The 19,656-nt window shown below is 41.0% G+C and overlaps 2 protein-coding genes across 2 annotated transcripts in view; one reads left to right on the forward strand and one right to left on the reverse strand.

The window, feature by feature from the left end:
- PRKACB (protein kinase cAMP-activated catalytic subunit beta) overlaps positions 1 to 6,948 on the reverse strand; it is a 66,207-nt gene extending 59,259 nt beyond the window's left edge. Inside the window, exon 1 of the mRNA XM_085232003.1 lies at positions 6,592 to 6,948. Coding sequence (XP_085088129.1) covers positions 6,592 to 6,637 — 46 coding nt within the window. The 5' untranslated portion in view covers positions 6,638 to 6,948. The remainder of the gene's footprint in view (positions 1 to 6,591) is intronic.
- Positions 5,991 to 19,656, forward strand: part of TTLL7 (tubulin tyrosine ligase like 7) — a 75,758-nt gene continuing 62,092 nt past the window's right edge. The window contains exon 1 of the mRNA XM_085231999.1: positions 5,991 to 6,328. The gene's annotated coding sequence lies outside the window, so the exon portion shown is untranslated. The remainder of the gene's footprint in view (positions 6,329 to 19,656) is intronic.

The raw sequence follows: 19,656 nt of genomic DNA on the forward strand, positions 1-19,656 counted from the left end.
TTCTTAAAGATCTGCACAATGAGCAGAGATAGAAAGAAGCAAATCTTTACTATATCTTCTCAACCCCGTAAAGCTTGAATAAATGAAGTCCAACTGCTAGGTGCTAACACCCCTTACTAAGAGCTGAACTGTGAGACTTTAAGTAACTCATATGAACGCAGGCAGTCTGAAAAGAGGTGGTTTGGAGTAATCATTTTTCCAAGCAGTTAGCAGGGTGAGGTCTTAGGAGACTGTTGAGTTAATTTAAGAGCTCAGTGCTAAGAAAAGAACATCCTTTTTCTTGCCACCTCACCATTTCATTGCCAGCAGTGCTTTCACTGGTTCCTCTGAATGTCTGTTGCCATCTAACCCCTCAGCAAACTCATTTGGCTTGAAAAATCATTGCAGAAATCCCGAAGAGATAAAACCCACGTTTTTATGGCTATGTAACACAGCTAAATAACAGATTGGAAAAACACTAGAATTGTGACACGTGAAGGGACTAGGAATAAAAACATACTTTCCACCAGTGTGAGCCACCAGATGGGCTCAGCTGTTTCATGAAACCCTACCCTCAGTGGATGTTGTTCTGCTGTGACGCCGAAGCAGCGAACAGGATGCCAAACAACAGGCTCAGTAAAGCGCTGAGGTTTGTCATCCACTTGTGCTGATCCCTAACACAGCAGGCAGAGCTAGCTCAGTACCTTCCTTTTAGTTCCTGTAGAGCAACATGCACACACACCCTCAGATCGCTCTGCTCTGATTCTCCTGTTACACAGCCTGCTCATTTCACTTTTATTTTCTACCTGTCTGTGTTGACCTTACTGCCTAAGGTAAATCAGACCACGTGTATTTTGGAAAATAAATCGTCTATTCTGTGTTCATACAAACAAAGTGGGATCCTGATAGACAGCCAGCCCTCCTAAATGCAGGGACAATGAAAATAATAAAATTACATACAGGAATGAGCACAAGCCTTTCCCAAGCATAACAGGAAAAAAAGAAAGAAAGAAAAAACACGCAAAAGAAGGTGAATGTATGTTCAGTTTGCAGTTCCTAAGACAACACATCTCTCACTTCACTTACCTGCTGACATTCCCACTGCCACTCCATCCTCTGTCCCATTCCCCAGGCAACATCCCCAGCTCAGGGTGTGAGGACGAGGCCCGTGGCAGCACTGCAGCTCTCCAGCGACTGCAGCTGTTTGTGCAGCCCCTGCTTTGTGCCCGCTCTCCCCTCCGCCACCTCTCACTGCACTGGCGCAGTGCTGGTGCAGCTTCAGCGCTGGATCAGGCAGCTGAGCCAGGTTAACCAAAGCCCTTCTGCTTTCCCTTTTTTGCAGGGTTATTTTTAACCTAGATCAATCTCAAATTCAGTTCGCCTTGTTGTCTCATAAATAGTGTTCCAGTACACTTGAGGGCACAGAGGCAGAAACAAAGCAGCAAGAGATAGAAAAGCAGAACTGCAACCAAAGGCATGCTTATGAAATAACACCTTACACCTGTATTAAAGGCACAGATTGAGAGCAACACTGCAGAGCAGATTCCTTGCCAATTCCAGCCCAGTTTCACAAGTTTATAAGAAAAATCCCTGCAGACTCAAAGTTCTGAACACCAAAAACACTGCAGGCTTAAATAACCAGAAAAACTGATTTTAAAAATACACTATGCTTGGGTCTGACCTGGACCCACTGCTGTGCAGCACAGACATCAGCCTTTATTAAACTAAGTACAGAAAGGCTTCTGGGCAAACAAGCCCTTCATGATAGCTACACCGAAGATGCAGGCAAAACACGGCACATCTGACAGTCATCCAAAAGAGCCCTTTCCACAGCTCTGTCCAAAGGAGAGATGCGTCAGTTACGGAAGAGCTGAACTAACTGGAAAAGAATCCCAGACAACCTCACACGCAGTGGGGCACACACCCAACAGCAGCAGGGGAGACATGAAACTGAACTTCCAGTGTTGTGTCCTTCTGATTTTCCCACTTACTGCTCTATTCACATTCTGTTCCTTATACCAGCAAGGTAGTTAACAGCACGGACACAGCCTAATTACGCTAAGGAACAGTGCAACGTAGTTAACTTTTGAAGAACAGACATAGCCTTACTTAATCAGGAAACAATAAAATTCCTCCCCCAAAATAAAAAAACTCCAGTATTTTTCAAGATATTTCAGCAAATCTTTCATTTCTATGAATGTGGATTTATAATTAAATGAAATCTAGTAGCAAACAATTTAAAATATTCTGTCTAAAAGCCTAAGGATAACAGCTAAATACATACACTAATTTATCAATAGGGGTCCTTGTGACCTTTTGTTGAGCCCCTAGGTGGCAATCAGTTACTGAACAGCAGCCTTTCTCTTTGGATGTTGTAGCTTTTAATATGCATTTTGTTTTTAATTAAACAAGAATTTTAAAATAATAATGTGCCTCTTCAGGCACATTGTTATCACTATTACTGTTATTATGTGTATTGATAGTCTTACACATTGGCAATTCCATCCAATGAATTCTTAGATATCAGTCCAACAAGTTATAACTGTCTCTGATATTCTGATGATGAGATCCCATATTGTTGTTGTATATTGTTGAAGCCTAATGATCAATGGTGAAACAATACAAGTCCAAAATATAAGAAAAGTAGCTTTAAAAACAATGTTTAATAATATTATCCATAGAATCCTACTACAATAGATATATTTTAATAGCCCCTGTATATAATAAATACTCTCACTGATGTTCTAAAATAGGTAAACAAGGCTCCAAAAGCTGTTTCAAAATTTGAAATCATAACACGGTGGGCTAAAGACAGACAACAGCTGATGAATTAAACTAGGCCAAAGTAAAAATACTGAAATCAGGGTCTCTGGAGAAGTGACAAGGAATCAGCAAGCCTGCAATAGCGATGGCCGTGCAGCTTTTCACCTCTAGTTCACTGATTTTAATCCAATCAAGGTCAGCAGTGACAGAGCTTTGCCTCATCCAGCCTTTACGTGAAATGAACTTGTGTTCTCCTTTTATACTCGGTGAGTAAATACAGCAGTGACCCAGCACTGAACACACACGAAAAATAAGAACAAAAGGCAGTTAAGATCTACTGGCAAAGAAGAATTAAGAAGGCAGCATATTGTCTTCAAGAATGCTTCAAAGGAACACTACTTACAGAATAATTAGAAAAGTTAAAAAGGGAAGAATTGACTATAATAGGAACACTTGTCAGAATGATGATAGTAGTGGGAGCACTTTGAGGAGGAGGAGGATTGAATGAATATAAATCTCACAAGCAGAGTAGACAGCCACATCACACACGTAGTATGTGGCTACTTAAAGACCACAGAAGGCGAAGCTACTAACGACATTAGATTAAGAAAATCCTCATACACTGGAAGCTGCAGATTTGGATAGCAGGTAAGAACAAAGTCATACAGGTTTGTGTTTTGAAACTCATATATGCCTTTATTTTAAATGGACACTTAAAGAGCTATTTACTACGACACATCGCTACAGAAAAGCAAATGGCAAGGACCATCAGATGCCTGCCTAATGCAGCTCAGAAGCCAAAACTGTGCAGCTTCCAGAGCTGCTGAAAGATAGGAAAGTGTACAAATCTTCAGTCAGCAAAGAGTCTGTTCTGATTACTTGGCTTCTAATTCACTTTGGTGATTAAAAATAAAAATGAACAATATCAACACTAATCATTCTTGAACAATAATACTTCCCAGGTGAGGACAACACGAGAGATCACCATTAGTTTCTAAACAAATTCCATGTTGTCATGCATTGTATTACCTTAGGCATCAAAGGGGCAAATAAGTCAGACGCACACACACACATATATGCACTTTTGACAAACTTGACAATTTGCAGGTCTGACATTCATTTCTGTTTAGAAAATCATCCTAGTAAAGTTAAAATACTTCTGTTTTTATATAAAATCAATAACAATCTTTAAAAGGATCCAATTAGTGGATTAAAGAATACTCTATGTCCTTTTTTAAACCCACAGATATAGCTATGTTGCTACTGCAATACTGTATTAAATGATTCCAACATAATGAACCTTGATAAAGCCAACATCTTCCTACATTAATTGCAACAAATTAAGGTAAGTTCTTGATGACCTTTTAATGCAATTTACCATATGTTGACTTTTTTTTTTTTTTTTTCAAACTCGTAGCTAGCAAAGGAATAAGTCTCAGCTACTGTAAATTAAGGAGCTGAAAAAAACTACGCACAAGCAGAACAACGAAATGAGTGAATATTAGGATCAAGGACCAAACTTACAGAAACTTCTAAGATGACTGACAATTGTGTCTCTTTTATTATTCTTAAAAAAACCTCAGAATCTGTAGGCTGTTGTGCCCTGTGGAGACCCAGGACATACAACAAACCCTCTTAAAGCAAGTACAGAGGGAGATCCTCATGTTTCTCTCTGGAACAGGAAAAAAACAAGAGACTACACTAAGGCATTCCACCTTTTTCATACACACATGCACATCTTGCCCTCTGTCCATGTATGCTCAATTTTTGGGAGCTACACTTAAGGAAGTTGACCAGCACTCAGATCTCCTTCACCTTTTGCCTAGAAAAACACTCTGAAATGCTTGTTCCATACTACTATTGGTGTTTCAGGCAGCCTAAGTGAAGTAACGAGTACTGAGGATATTTAAAAATATGCGAAAAGCTCAAACAAACAAGAACAGAAGGGCCACAGTTAGGTTAGCAGCATTTTGTTGCCCTGAGCACAGATAGGGAAAGAGCTCTCAAATTACACTTGATGAAATAGTAAGTATAGTTATCAGGGAAAGCAGCATTACCCTGCATTGTTCTCTGTGGGACCTTAGTATGCCCTTGATCCACACAACGCCATAAGCTCTGAGTGTGAATCAAGGGCAGAACATCACTAGTACCATTCCTACCCAGGTTGTTTTCCTGTCACCACTTAAAACTTTAAGTGTTCTGAATTTTGGAATGTGTACTATTAAGGACACCTAACAGGAAAATATGAGTGTCCTGTCAGTGTGAATGGGCATGGAAATATCAAAGCTCCATGACACTTCACATTTCTCTAGTTTTCAGATGTTACACATTGTATGAATGGATTACACATCAACTTCCACTGCCAGTAAATCAAACATTGCTTCTAGTGATTTATTCTGTGTATTCATATACAACTCATCCTCACAGTAAATGAATCCTGGTCATTCCAAGCAGAATGTCAGTGACAATCAGTATCCTCTCCCAATTACAGGAGTTGTATCAATGCACCCAGTCTCAGAACACCTGAGCTGCATGTTGCAGGCAGCATCGTGTTCTCAAAGATCAGTTCTTTAACAAACAAAGAGAGAGAAGTTCTGTGGACAACTATCCCTGTAGCCTCAAATTCCTGTGTTCGGTAATATGAGAAAAAAATTCATTAAAATGAAAGGAAGCACTCTCCGTGGTATAACGTTATTTCCCTGCACAGACGGCGATGCAGCTTCTGTTAAGCCTAAATTGCAATGTTCTGCCAGCATCTGAAGCACTTGAAGCAGTCCACCCTCTCTTCCCCCCTCAACATTCACATGTAGGCTAACACACTTCCTAAGAGAAATGTCTGCATGCAGCTAAACATCAAGAGCACCAGGCTCAGGGAGAACCACAGCAGGACCAGGGTGGCCACCTGGGGACCCTGGCGCCGAGGGTGAAACAGAGCCGGCATGGGCAGGCGCCGGCCTAGGAACAGGGTCACCCAACTCTACCCTGGCCTTCAGTACTAACTGCAAATGCCACAGTAAATAAGCAATTAAACTTTGCAAAAAATAACGCAGAGTAACCCGGACATTTAAAGTTCTCTCCTTTTATAACGCCCACGGCATTTCCAGTAACAAAGGGTATTGTTGTTGAGAGCACTGCCCTTGCACAACAGGCTGCTCTTACATCTTGTCTTTTATCCATAATAAACGCACCCAAACTTTTCAAGTGGAAAAGCAGACGGTAAGACTGCTTTCACAAAACAGAGTCCGTTATTTTTTCTAAACCCCGGAGCAGGGTTTTATAGATGACATCGAGATACTCGGACAGCAGAAGAGAACCAAAGCGGCACGCTGCAGAGCTCCCACCGGCGCTTTTGTCCTCCGCGCACGGCGGCCGAGCAGAGCCGCGGCCGAGCCGCTCCCGCCGCCCGCTGACCTACATTCCCGGCGGAGGCCCGCGGCCCGCCCGACACGGCGGGGCTCAGGGCCGGGGCCGCGCTGACACCTGCCCGCGGGGCTCCTCCTCCGGCGGGAGCGGCGCGCGCCGAGCCGCGGTGACAGACACCTGCCGGGAACGGCCGCCGGAGCCGAGCCGTCGATCGCCTGCGACGGTAAGCCCCGGGGAGGGAGGGAGGGAGAGAAGGAGAGAGGGAGAGCGGGAGGCGGCGGGGCGGGCCGGGCCCAGCAGGCCGGCGGCGGCGGGGCCTGCGCGGGGCGGTGCGGGGGGCTCGGCGCTAGGCCGCGGGGCCTGGGGCGGCGCGGGGCGGTGCGGTACGGGGCGGTGCGCCGGGCCCGGCCCGCGGCCCCTCCTCGGGGAGCGGAGCCAGGAGGGGGGGGGGGAAGGGGGCGGCGGCGGCTGCTCCCCCTCACTCACCGCTCTCGATCTCGTTGCCCTTCTTGGCGGTGGCGGCGTTCCCCATGGCCGAGGCGGGGCGGGCGGGATACCGGGCGGCGGGCGGGGGCAGGGCTCGTGAGGCGGCGCGGCGCGGCCCGCGGGCGCGGCGGCGGCTGAGTTGCCCGGGCCCGCGCTGGGTCTCTGTGTCTCCGGCCGCCGCGGAGGAGGAGGCGAGCGCTCTGCCCCCCTCCCCCACCCCGACACACGGCGGAAATGACGGCCGGGGCGGCGCCTCCGCCGTGCTACGCCGCCCGCCGGGGGCGCGCGGGGCGCGGGACGCCGCCGTCCGTGGCCGCCGCCCCCGCCCCGCGGCACGGCGGCGCTCCGGGGCCGGGCCGAAGGAGAGGGGACCCAGCGGCCGCCCCCGCCCGCTGAGCGCCGGCGCCTCCGCCTCGGGGCCGCCCGCCCCCGGCCTCTACGGCGGAGGTGCGAACTAGGGGCCCGCGGAGCCCGACCCGGCTGGTGGCTGCTGCGGCGCGGTGCGAGAGCGCTGCGCGGGGCCGCTGCGTCCAAGGTGACCCCGAGGGCCGGGTGCGCTCGGGGCCGCCGGCCGCTCCCCATCCCCGCACCTCAGGGAGTGGCCCGCCGGCGCTCACAGCCCTGCGGCTGGCCCGGGGAGCTGCCGTCTGCTCACGGCTGTATTTACACGGCTCTTCCAAAACAGTTAGAGGGGAAGAGAGCTGCCAGGAAATAATTTTTTTTTTTTTTCCATCTTGCTGCCACTCATGACATAAATAGCTGCAGCTACTCCTTTTCAAATGGTATTGTGACTTCCAAGTTGATGATAGTTCTTAAAATATATGTATTTATCATGTGACATGTTTGGGGTATTTTAACTGTGGAAGGAAGCACTCATCAAAAAGAAGGCTCTGTTTTATTGTGTCTTCACATGGTGAGAATGGAAAGCAGTAGTAATAATCCCATGGATCACTAACCATATCTGTTTTGCCAGGACCACATACACGATGCTCACCCTCCTCTGGCAGCATCCTTTACCTAGGGCCATACATACCATTCTGGCAGCAGCACCCCAGCTCCCACCTTTCACAGGGTCTGCCAGAATTCCCCCTTCACCCTCAGGGATGCCTACCTGGGTGGCATGCACCCCAAAGCCCATTTTCCTCTCTCTTTATAAGATGGGTTTTTATGCACAAGAACATGAACTTAAACCAGATCCCTGTGGGAAAATTCAGATCTCCTGAGCCTGTGCAGCAGAGTACACATCACATGCAGAGGAGACAGGTGCAGCCTGCATGCAGCTCTGTCTTGACAGGGTAACTGCTACTGGGACTGTCTGGCACCATGTTTCCAGGAACACCTGCCTGAATTAATTTGATGCTTGTATATTGTCATACTACCAATGAACCCTTCCATTAGGGAATTTGCTCCTACATTTTCACCTTCTCACTTTCATTATCCTGACTTGGGTGACATTGCTTCCTTCAGACACGCGTCTATGCATTTATGATTATTGAAGCTAGGTTTGTATAGATTTGAAGGTCAGAAACAAGATGCAAGTGTGTAGAAGCAACCTGCCAACCAGTGGGGGGCAAACCTACTGAGGAATACTATTGCACTTTGCTGTAGCCAGTCTCCCAATTCTTCTCCACCAGAAGTAGTTCAGCTTGAGAGAAGAAAAGAGTACATTTCCTATTGACCATCATGATCACTCTGACAACAGAAAAAAAAAAACCAAAAACACCATGAGGCACTGTAACACTGAGATAAACATCTTAAGATACTGTCCTAGATAGGTAAAGATGTTACTCTGCTCTTAAATTATTTTCCCCACTCCAACCACCATCATTTTCATTTTGGTCAGATCACATCTGAGTCAGCTGATTTTCATCCAGGTGTTGACAGGCATTTTGATATCCTTGAGAAGACAGCAGCTGCATCACTAACAAATGATATCTGCTGCAGCACCCATAGCATATTATTGGCATTAGAGTTTATCCCTTATTGTCACCAGCAAATTATGCTGCATAGGCTCTGTAAGGATCCACCAAGGTCCAATTGGCCATTGCTGCCCTTTGAGAATTGTTGGACAAGGGCCTGCTGGTCACTGCATGTACTCCAGCAAAATCCTATATGTGCACACAATGTGTATACATGTGCTGTGATGTATTAGGCTAGTTCTCAAATACTCTGCACTTATTTGCCCTGTGCTTATGCATTTGTACACAAACTCTTATAATCTGAAATGTAACATATATTGCGTAAGTCAACAGTGCTGCAAAACATTAAATGAACTACTTCCACAATCATAGTATTAAGTGTCTAATTGAAGATAACAGATATGAGGACTCAGAGCTGAACATTCTCATTCACACTACATATTCAGCTTAAGCTATAGTAACAGGTTAACACTAATTAATTGCAGAACCTGTGTTGTACTGTATTATATCTATTACATATATAATTAGCATCCAGAGCATCACATCTAATTCCAGCCCTCAGCCCTAACTCTGTCTGCCTTCCTTAACTAATCCTTTGCTGCAGAAGTGACTCATGTCACTGCTCTCACAAAAGTAACATTTTGTTTCTTTCAATGCAGTTTGTTAAACAATCAAGCAAATATGAAAAGTGTTCTGTTTGTATGTCAGAATCTCAGTAATGGTACAACCTAGAAAATTTATTATTATTTTTTAACTGATCTGTGTAAGATTTAGAAAATTGCTATACTCTAAGAGATTCAGCTCAGCACTTTTAGCACTATACACATTTAATGAGGGAGGTTCAGTGACTCACAGTGGGTTTTAATCTGTGTTTTTACACATTCATTGGGTACTATTGATTACGAATATCCTAGCAAGACCAATTTTTTTTTTCCCCTCTGTTACCAAAGCTCTGTAGGAGGTGTATGTTCCCTGATGGAACTTGTATATTGCATAAAGCAGAACTAAAAATGAGAGGGTCATTTCAGGACAGAAGATACAATTCTAGTAGTCTGAAGGCTCTCTCATATACTTTTAATGGAAATCACTTGTTCATACAGTAATTACTGCTGCAGCCACATATTGTTTTACTCAGTAATCACACCAATTTCCAGAGGAGACAGCAGCATTTCTGAAGCAACTAAAGCAGTTATGTCCAATATAAATTTGAAGCAATCACTAAATATAAATTGTGACACATCTTAGTTTTCTTCAAATGCATGCAAGGTGTGCCTGAATTGCAAGGGGCTGGCATATGGAGACTAGTAGCTTTGTCCATCCGTACTGATACAGACAATCAGTAAAAATAACTGGTACTGAGCTATTACCCTGCTCAGACTGTGAGTATTTACCTTCCTTAATTGTTACTCTGTACAGCCTCTGGATTGCATCAGTGCCCATTAACCCCCATTTTTGCCTGCTGCTCCCCAAATCCCACATTTCTGCCATCTCTGAGTACCATTGCCAGCCTCCTCCTCTACTCCTAAACAAGGTGATGTATTTGGCCTTTCACTCTTTGCTGTCCTTCCAGGTTGTTCCAGACTGCTGGCACATTTTCTGCTACCAGCTACCCCAGTGTGGGATGTTTTTCTAGCAGGTTGCTCAAGTGTCAAGAAGCACGTGTATCTCAGTGAGCATAAAAGCTACTTTCCAAGTTTTACAGCTCCTGACCCAGAAACTGCAGCATAATTTCAGATGTGCCAAGAAAATATCAGTTATGTCATGTAGATGACAGGAGAAAGGATGGAAGCTGAAGTACAGCAATTCCCCCTTTCCATGCCATAGTTATACAGAGTGACAACATACATTTTTGTGCAAGACCAAATCCACTGTTGCCTAATATATTCCTGTTTGAGGACCTGTCCTCACAGAGAGGAACGGAACAAAGTTCTCACACTGAGTTCCTACAATATTTGAGGTTGCCAGCACCTGAATTCACAATGAAACCATAGCGATTTAGCCATCAGCTTGCTGTCAGATGTCCTGAGAAGTGCATCTCAACACACCTCAACTGTGAGTCCAGAAGGAATCCAGAGACTCAGGAAAGCAGCATGCTGTCTGCCTGCAGCTGTTGTGATTATGAAAGATATTTTAGTTCAAGGAGAGAGAGCTTTTTAACTGAAGTTCATTCACTGTGAAGAAGCATACTGGACTTCCTTCCAGTATGCTTCTTCACAGTGAATGAACTTCAGTTCATTGCTTCTTCCTAAGCAAGACAGTTACACTAGCAGCCACCATTGCATTAAGGGGATTCTTGGCATTAGGCATTTCCCAAGACAGCCCCTGGTCAAAGAAAACATTTACATGCAGAAGCGAAGTGTTTGTATGTTTTCCATACTGATTTTTAGCTACACATACTTCACCACAAACCTCTCAAGAATCATGAAGTTCCAAGGCAGTGATTTACCCTAGTATTTTAAACATAATTTAAAAAAAAAAAGATACATTGGAGTAATACTTTTGCACCTTGACAAGATCATATTTGCGTATTATCCTACGGATAGTAGCGGTGTATTCATTTGTAGGAGGTGCTACGTGCTCCCTGGTGATCAATGTCCCACAGAGAAAGCTTTTTTTTTTTTTTCCTCCCAGTCCAGCTTGTCTGGTTTTGTCCTTTATCTCATAGAATCATCTGGGAGAAGGGGTGTAGTCTCTTCCTATCAGTCAAGCAGCACCTTCTCAGTTGATTATTGTTCTACAGACTCTTCTTTCTTCATAGAAGACACTGCCTGCCATTTTATGATTTGGAGTGAATTACTAGCAACAGTTAAGGAAACTTCTTACTGCTTGACCTCTGTAACTGACTCAGTCCTTTTGCATACCCTGCTGCTATTGAGCTCACTTTACATGTTTCCTTATCCACATTGAGATAAGTCCTTCACATTTCTACAGACATTCAAAAAAATTTTGTTGCACCCATGATAGATTTCCTAGCCAAGAGAAGCATGATACTTTGTACTGTCTTGATACACTGCATTTCTGAACACTTGCTTGTGTACTAAAAACTAGAGACAATATACAAATAATTGCACGTTTTTGCATTGTAAGTTAGCAAAATTTGGTTTGTTGCACATAGATTACAGAAAGACTAAAACTTAAATGAAAATTAATTGTATAGATGTCTGATGTAGCTCCAGACTTGACACAAGAATTTGACTAGAAATAGCACTTGTGTAGCTGTACAATCAATGAATATACAAATGATATAGTATTCAAGAGCTTGGCTTATGTAATTATTAGTCTAGAGCAGAAAAGGACACTCACCTTATCCTGGGCTCACATAGGAAACTCCGGTGGAGTGGCTCTCCAGAAGAGATCCTTCCCCACTGGCAGTCAGCTCTTAAATGGGTCTAGGAGAGGTGAATTGCCTTCACCTGTGCTCACGTGGCTGACTCATTGCTCGCCTCAGGTGATGAATCAGAGGTTCAGGTCATGATTCAGCAGTCCCCATACAGTAGCCAAAGCTATTCAAATGCATAGCTGATTAACTATATTAAAACATTTTCTATGTATTTGAGACTTCATTATTTGTGTACTTACTGTAACTTAAGTGCGATCAGTAGTATGCTAACGTTTGTTCTGTATATTGAGATTGCTTCACTTTTTGCAGGATAAAATTAAAACAAAAACAATAGTCATTTAAAAATTCCTAAAAAAAGAAATTTTACAGAGATCTCCAGTTAATTACATCTACTAAATTTAAGTAGATGAAGCTATATAAAATGCTTCTGTATGTTTTACTTCAGAATTAAAAATGACATTAATTCAATTGAATTTAGTCCACTATGGAAGTGAAATAGGCTGTCTTAATCAAGGTCACTTGAACCCTAAGGGAGTTTACATAAAGAGTTTGTGGTTTGACTACCATCTGAGGAAATATATTTAGATAACTTCACAATATCACCATACAGATTATACCTCATTATAGTTTATAAGCATAGTTTTCATTTTTTAAGAGCTGTTCTTACAATATTGTTTAGATAACAGTAGGGAAAATGCATTACACATGGGTAATTAGAGCATAAGGGAAAAATAATATGAATACTAGTGAGATACCAAATGGATAAGTGAATTTCTTTTAGAGTTACAGAATGAGGGAAACTATAAGATCAATAATAGAATGTCTTTAATATATCAAATGCTCATATAAAATTAAGCAATTTAATTATTTGACATGAGCTACATCTATTGACTTACTCTTCCAGTGCTTACATAGAAAAGGAAAAAGTTGAATACATTCAACAAATATGGTGGCATTAATAGAATGGAAAGCAAAATTTGTTCAAACTGTACTCTACTGAAAAGTTCCTGATAACACAAACAGCCCCAAATAAGTTCTTTTGTGTTGTCTCATGTTATTAGTGGTTATCCTGGAGATGAATTTCTCTAGAAGGAACCTCCTTACTTAAGATAGTTTCTAATGCAACTGCTTACTTAAATAACCTGAATATTATTAAGAATTTCTTGCACTTGTAAAGCAAAGCATTATCCACATTATTATAAATGTTTAATTAATCTCAGATATTCACACCATGACTTATACTTAAAATCTGCATGAAATATCAGTAGTATTTCTGCTGGAGGCAAAATTCATTTTTCATTAAATATTACATCCAGAACTCTGATAGTTTTAGTTTGCTTAGCCAGAACTATAAAAAGCTGTTTTTAAACATAGCATGTGAATCTTTGTTCCTTTCTACCTCTTTTTCAGTATTTAAACTGTTTACTTGAATTGCTTTTGTTTTGCTTTTCCAAAAGCGTATTTTATATGACACAAATACACAGACTTTATTACTGCTCAGTGCTCAGCAAATATTAATCTGGCTTTAAAGTATTAGCACCATTAGTATAAATTTACATCATATAACCAAATTAGATTGCAATTGTTCCTGGCTGATAACAGTTTCAAAGATCCCAAAGAACAGAGAATATCAGTTACAGAATCCTAGCATAATACTGCACTAGGATAGAAAGTACTGCAATAATAGCAGGCTAACAGTCTTTGGCTACAGCAAATAAGAAAGAACCCAAATGCAGTAGTTATAATAGTGAAAGAAAAAGAGCTACTTACCTTTAGAAGCCCTCAAGTTAACAGAGATCTCCAGAAAAAAAATAGCCTTGCTTCCAATTCCAACCCTTAAATGAAGTCTGGAAAGGGGTGGATCCTGGCTCCACCCCTTCCTCTTACTCAAGTGCTTTGCATGCACCTGAGCTCCTCTGGGCTGGCCCTGCCTTCCCACCAATCACTGTTTCAAGCCATGACAGTGTTTCTGCTACAAATAGAATCATCGAATCATGGAATGGCTTGGGTTGGAAGGGACCCCAAGGATCATCATCAAGTTCCAACCTTCTTGCCACAAGCAGGACCACCAACTACCAGGTCTGGTACTGGACCATGTCAGACTTATCTGTAGTAGTAATAGATCTAAGTTGAGGCTTTGCTGTATTCTCATCAAATGCATGTCCTGTAAACTGTGCCTCCCAGTTACATATCACTGCAGTGGGTAAAAAAAGTCTCATCACTAAAAAGCTTTTAAATGCATAATCAGCTCTTCAGCTGTAATATCTTTGGTAGTTACATAAAAGTAGAAAAACAGACTAGGATGTTTTTCGTGGTTTACTCTTCATATCTAGATGCATTTTTTTTTTAACAGAAATACAATCTATTTTCTGGGGAAATGCAAACGGAATTTTACTCACGTGCCTTTACTTATATGTTTTTCTATTTCCAGTTGGTTTCCTTTTAGCCCCTGGAAATAATACAAATTTTTTACATATGTTTGATTGAATGCAAAATTTGCTCTCATGGTTATACTATACTGTTATTGTTTCTGCAAGATTTCTTCCTCCATGCGAGTACAGCCATCTCAGTCAGAGGTGTTAGCATCTGCATGGTAACTGTTGAGTAACAGCCTGAACCACTGATTGAGCACCTGGGGAAAAGACCTGGTCAGCTCTGGGAGCACAGGTGAAGGCAATTCAGCTGTGTGACAAGAAGGGGGTGGAGTCCAGCTGCATGTCTCTTAGACACCATTTAAGGGCTGACTGCCACTGTGGAAGGATCTCTGGTTGGAAATTTCTCCCTTGTGGGGCCTTTTTTGTGAGCCTCAGTTTTTGGAGACAGATGAGTACTTTCACTTTTTGTTTGAAATATTGTCTTATCTGTACCAGTCCTGCTGCTGTTCTATTCCTGTATTGCTCTTCCACTGCATTAATCTTTCTGATTGTAACAGCTTCACATAGTTTGCTTGTGGCTTAGATTCCTGATGCTTGCAGTGTCTGTCAAGTTAATACAAGTTTTTGCTTAACTTTCTACTTTTGTCTGTTTTATTTATATTGTTATGGTTTCAAGCTCTATCTTCTCTTCTGCATCTAATCTGCTTATCTTTGTATGTTTTTAGCTCCTGATGATATCTAAGGTGGTAGTGTGCTATCCAGCCCAATACATAACTCAAGTACTTGTTCTATGGCAGATTCTTGTTGGGGATTACTTCTTTGAGGACTTTATTTCTCTCTTGTTTGCTCTTCATTCCATTGCAAACCAGAAGCCTTCTTAAATCAGTTTTATTAAATATAAATGTTCTGGTTCTTTTTATCCTAAGAACATGCTTCATTGTAACACCTTGTAAAAGATAAAAATATTCTAGCTAAAATTTGTCTTCCCAGCTGTATAAACTACAGAATACTTCTAAATCTTCAAGTTGAAAGCATTTGACTTTCATAAGTTTCACTTTATTTAGAGTGTAATACAATAGTTTCACAACCATCACACTTTATGTAGATTGCTAACAACTTTTAAATATGTGAAGTACATCAGTCCTTGTTATTTTCAGAAGGAAAATCTTCTAGTAGTCTTGCTTTTAAATAACAGTGCTTCCAGATGTACACTGGAGTCTTTTTTATTAGTAGCTTCTGGTATTTTTCAGAGTTTGAGGCTTTAAGTGTTATGATTTCTTCTCAGAGTCTTTTGTTATCAGTGCCATAAATGAGGAGTCATTCTGGTCCCAGAGGATTACAGTAGATGTTCTTTAACCATGTGTGTCCACAGTGCCTTTTTCTCATACTTGCAAGACAAAGCTAAACAAACCTCTGAAGGAATGTTTTACCAGTAACCTTTCATTATAATAACAAATAACAAAAGAAAACTATAGTATTGTATTTACAGATATATGGAAAAAAAATCATGTAATAAATAGCAAAAACTACTTTGCTTCTGAAAAAAGGAAACCAAGAAACAAACTTAAACTACTTAATTTTTTGAAGTTCTATTTTTGGCTTGTATTTGTCTCCTAAAGAAAGAAACATGGCGCTAGCTGAGAAGAATGTACTAATCCTCAGCAATGTAAAGAAGTGGCTATTCCTAGTAGTTATAATGAAAATATTGATATAAAATCTTTTTCATCTCAGCTACAGAATCTGAGCTGCCATTTGCAGAATGTGCTTTGATATTAGTGAATGTTTGGTATTTCTGATAGCTGCATCATCAGCTTACCAAGTGAGAAGTCAAATGTTTTCAAGTAATTTCTTTTTATCCCAGATCTTTAAATCCTGTCTGAATTTTTTCTGAGATGGATCTTATACTCAGTTGGATATCTGAAATATTGGGCTAATTTTCTAAAATTGTTGAAATAAGTATACTACTTCCAGTGAAGCTTTTAAAATCCATCTTAAGACATTGTATCCATGTGAAACACAGGTTTTTGTCAGAAATGTGAAATACAAGGCTTTCTAATTGGTACTAGATATTACCATGTTAATCATCACATTCCTATGAGAGATCTCCATTCATTCCATTTTGTGCAAAGGACAAATCTATTACAAGTAATAGAATATATAAACTGATAAATGTCTACATATAACACTGGGAAACAAAAGGAATGCTTGAAAGTAATATTTATAATTCCTCTCCAATGATTTTTGACAAAGGCAATCAATCCTAGTCTCTAGGAGAAAACATATAGCCATACAAATATCTGACCCTCTTAGGGATAATGTTTGCACTTAGTTGTGTTATGGCCATGTGTGCTTTAATTTGAGAATGTGATTTTATGTGTAGATCACTTGAGGCAGCAGCTTATTTTGTCCTCTGTAATCTCTCCCCTGTAATTCTTACTTTCTGGCTATTTTATTTTTTAATAGAATAAAAATTATTCTATGATTTAAACAAATATACCTTTGTACTCACACTGCCTTTATTTCTTTTGTATCCTTTTTGGCTTCCTTTCATCACCTCTCCCATCCCATTCTATTTACTTTTTTCCTTTGTACTGCAGACTTATGACCAATTCACAAAGCTAATACAGTTCAGAAGCACACTTTGTTGATGGTTATCATCTCCTGCTGCAGTTGAATACCTGGGACATTACATCCAACTCTATTAGTGAAAATGAGATCTAAGGACATGGGCATGTGTAAATCAGCTGGGGTCTTAGCTGGGCATTACTGAACAGGCAAACCACAGTTAAGATTTCTAATCCCCTGAGCACACGTACTCAGGGGCAAAGGTCATAAAACCTTTGCTGAGGAGGAAAATATTGTTGTAAAGTCTGAAATAAAGTCCTACTACACACTCGAGGTTTTGCCATCAGTGATACTGGGTCTGAGTTGTTCTATTTTTAAAGCTGTTAATACTTCAGCTACCTTAAAGAAAACACTTTGCTTAAATGCTTCCACAAGATTGCACAGATTAAATGCTAAGAAAAGAGTGTAATTAGCTGTATACATTCCTTCAAGTTTGGCATAGGACAGGATCTGAATGGGCATAGAAGACACATTAGCAATAGTCCTCCTGGGTAAGTAATTTATTCCTGCATTTATCGTTCCTAAGAAATTGTAAGTTACTTTGTTCTTTCTTTCAAAATACTTTCTTTACAGAAGATAGAGGATATTTCTTTTCTATCTGCTACCTGTTTGAAGGAGGTGGCTAAGTGCTTTGGATAGTGATCCTTTAACATATTTTTCATCCCTAAGTCCTGGAGCAAGAAAGTCAAAGCTTCTGGAAGTTTCAGTGGTGGTTGAGAGTGGCAAACCCCTGGCAGCTGGGAGTTTTTGGGTGCAAAAGAGAGGCAGGGGAAGCACAGGGAGGGCAGCAGAACCCCTTGTGAGGGGCATCTTAACCCTGCTGCCGGAGGGGAGAATGTGGTAACTGTGGTAAAAGACTAAAATAGTTCAGAAGAGGTTTTGAAAATGGGTAAACCGAGAGAACAAAGAAGCCACAAGTGCTGGAGTATGTACCTGTAGAGAAGACAAAACAGGTAAAGTCATGACAGGAGGGAACTTGTAGAACTTGCCTCATTCAACAGGAAAACATACACTACTTCTAAGACAGGGAAGAGTACATAAGGTATTAGGCTTTGTTTGGAGAGAAAAAGCAGGGTTTATGCTGACAGAACCTGTGCTTTTGTTACATTCTTGGCAACGTGTATCTTCTGTGTGGGGGCTGTGTGCTGAGCTCACGAGTCACTTTAAAATGAGTCTGAATAGGAGAATTTGCAGACATCTTGTCTGGACAAAATGTTTTCATGTATGTTTGGACATCTGCATCAGAAGGAGATCCTGATTTTTTTGAATGGGGTCTGTTTCTACCATAATTAAAGTAAGTCATAACCACTTAGCAATAGGGACTATGTTACTTCTTGGACAAATTGGTCTTCTAATGCCATAGGATATTTTCTCATGAAATTATTAAGAAATCTAAACTAAATATTACTTGTTGTATTCAAAGCTAATACATTTCACTGTCTGAACAACAAAATCATCATGATGTGATGTGATTGCTAGTTATAGCAATCTTACTTCTTTGCTATGAAAAGTAGTTGTGAAGAATTCCATGCATTTTCTTACATCTGGCTATACGTTTCCCCATAAGCAGGACCCTCTACGAAGTTTGTTTTCTTTTGGTGTTTCAGAGGCTATAGAATGAATAGGATAGGCCCTTTAAATGTCCCAGTTTTATCTGGTTGCCTGGGACAACTCCTGTAAACATCAGAGAACAACATGTGGTCTTCACAAAGCTGCAGACCTCGAGGAAAAAACTAGGTCATGATGGGAAAGTCGGATTCTGTGCATCTGTACCTACCTGTTAGGAAGGAACATGTTTCTGCATGTTTTCTTGGAGTACTCTATGCTTCTATGATCTGTACTTGTTTATTATATTAGGAATTAAAACATCCTCTGATAACATCTTTCCCTCCTCTTTTCTATATTGCTTTTCTATTGTGAAAAATAATTACTGATTCAATATTTATATGGAACAAAATAAGATTATAAGAAAGCCGAGTATTCAGATGCGGCAACCGTATTTATCATTTTAATTTCACATTGTGTTTTTCTTGTGCCTTTGTAAATGATGGCTCTAGAAAGCAAGAAGCCTATCAAAAATGTAATTAAAAATGCTTCTGATGGAAGATAAAATGAAAGGGGTTCTCTTTGCAATCGTAAGTTGCCAATTGGACAACTGAGCAAGTTAAGTATTAGCTAGTTCATAAAATCATAGAATCACAAGGTTGGAAGGTACCTACAACATTATCTAGTCCAACTGTCCTCCCATTACCATTGCTACTACAATACTTGCTTTGCTTTGGGTACAGTGAGGCTGGCTCCTCAGGGCCATGCCATGCGGCCTCTCTCTTCACTTGTGTTCCATCAGTGAGCAGGCAGAGATTTAACTCATCAGTATTCTAATGCACTGCTTATTAATAGCCCTGAGTAATGAAATCAACTTTCAGATTAATACTGACTATGCTTTTACTACATCTAGGTAAATATTACCTCTTACATAGTCCTCTTTTTTTCTTGTAAGAAAATAATGTATTTCTGTGGCAAGGGATTCCTTTCAGTTTAGTTTACGTGAAAACTTGCATCTGAACCTAAGAATTCAGGAACAAATTTGCTAGTTAGCTATTGGAGCAATGCTCTGCAGAATACAAACTAGAGAGAAAGTTTTATGAAGTAAAATGCTTTGATCTTTAAACTAAGATCTTTATACAAAGAAATACAACAAGGTTATAAATTACTACTCTGAGTGTATGTTGTGTTTTGTAAGATAGTCTATGACAGCTAATCTATGGAGCATGCCCATTTTTCTTCCCTGCAATTCCTGATGATA

This window comes from Meleagris gallopavo, chromosome 10 (assembly GCF_905368555.1).
Source record: "Meleagris gallopavo chromosome 10, MGAL_WU_HG_1.1, whole genome shotgun sequence".
Classification (NCBI taxonomy): Eukaryota; Metazoa; Chordata; class Aves; order Galliformes; family Phasianidae; genus Meleagris; species Meleagris gallopavo.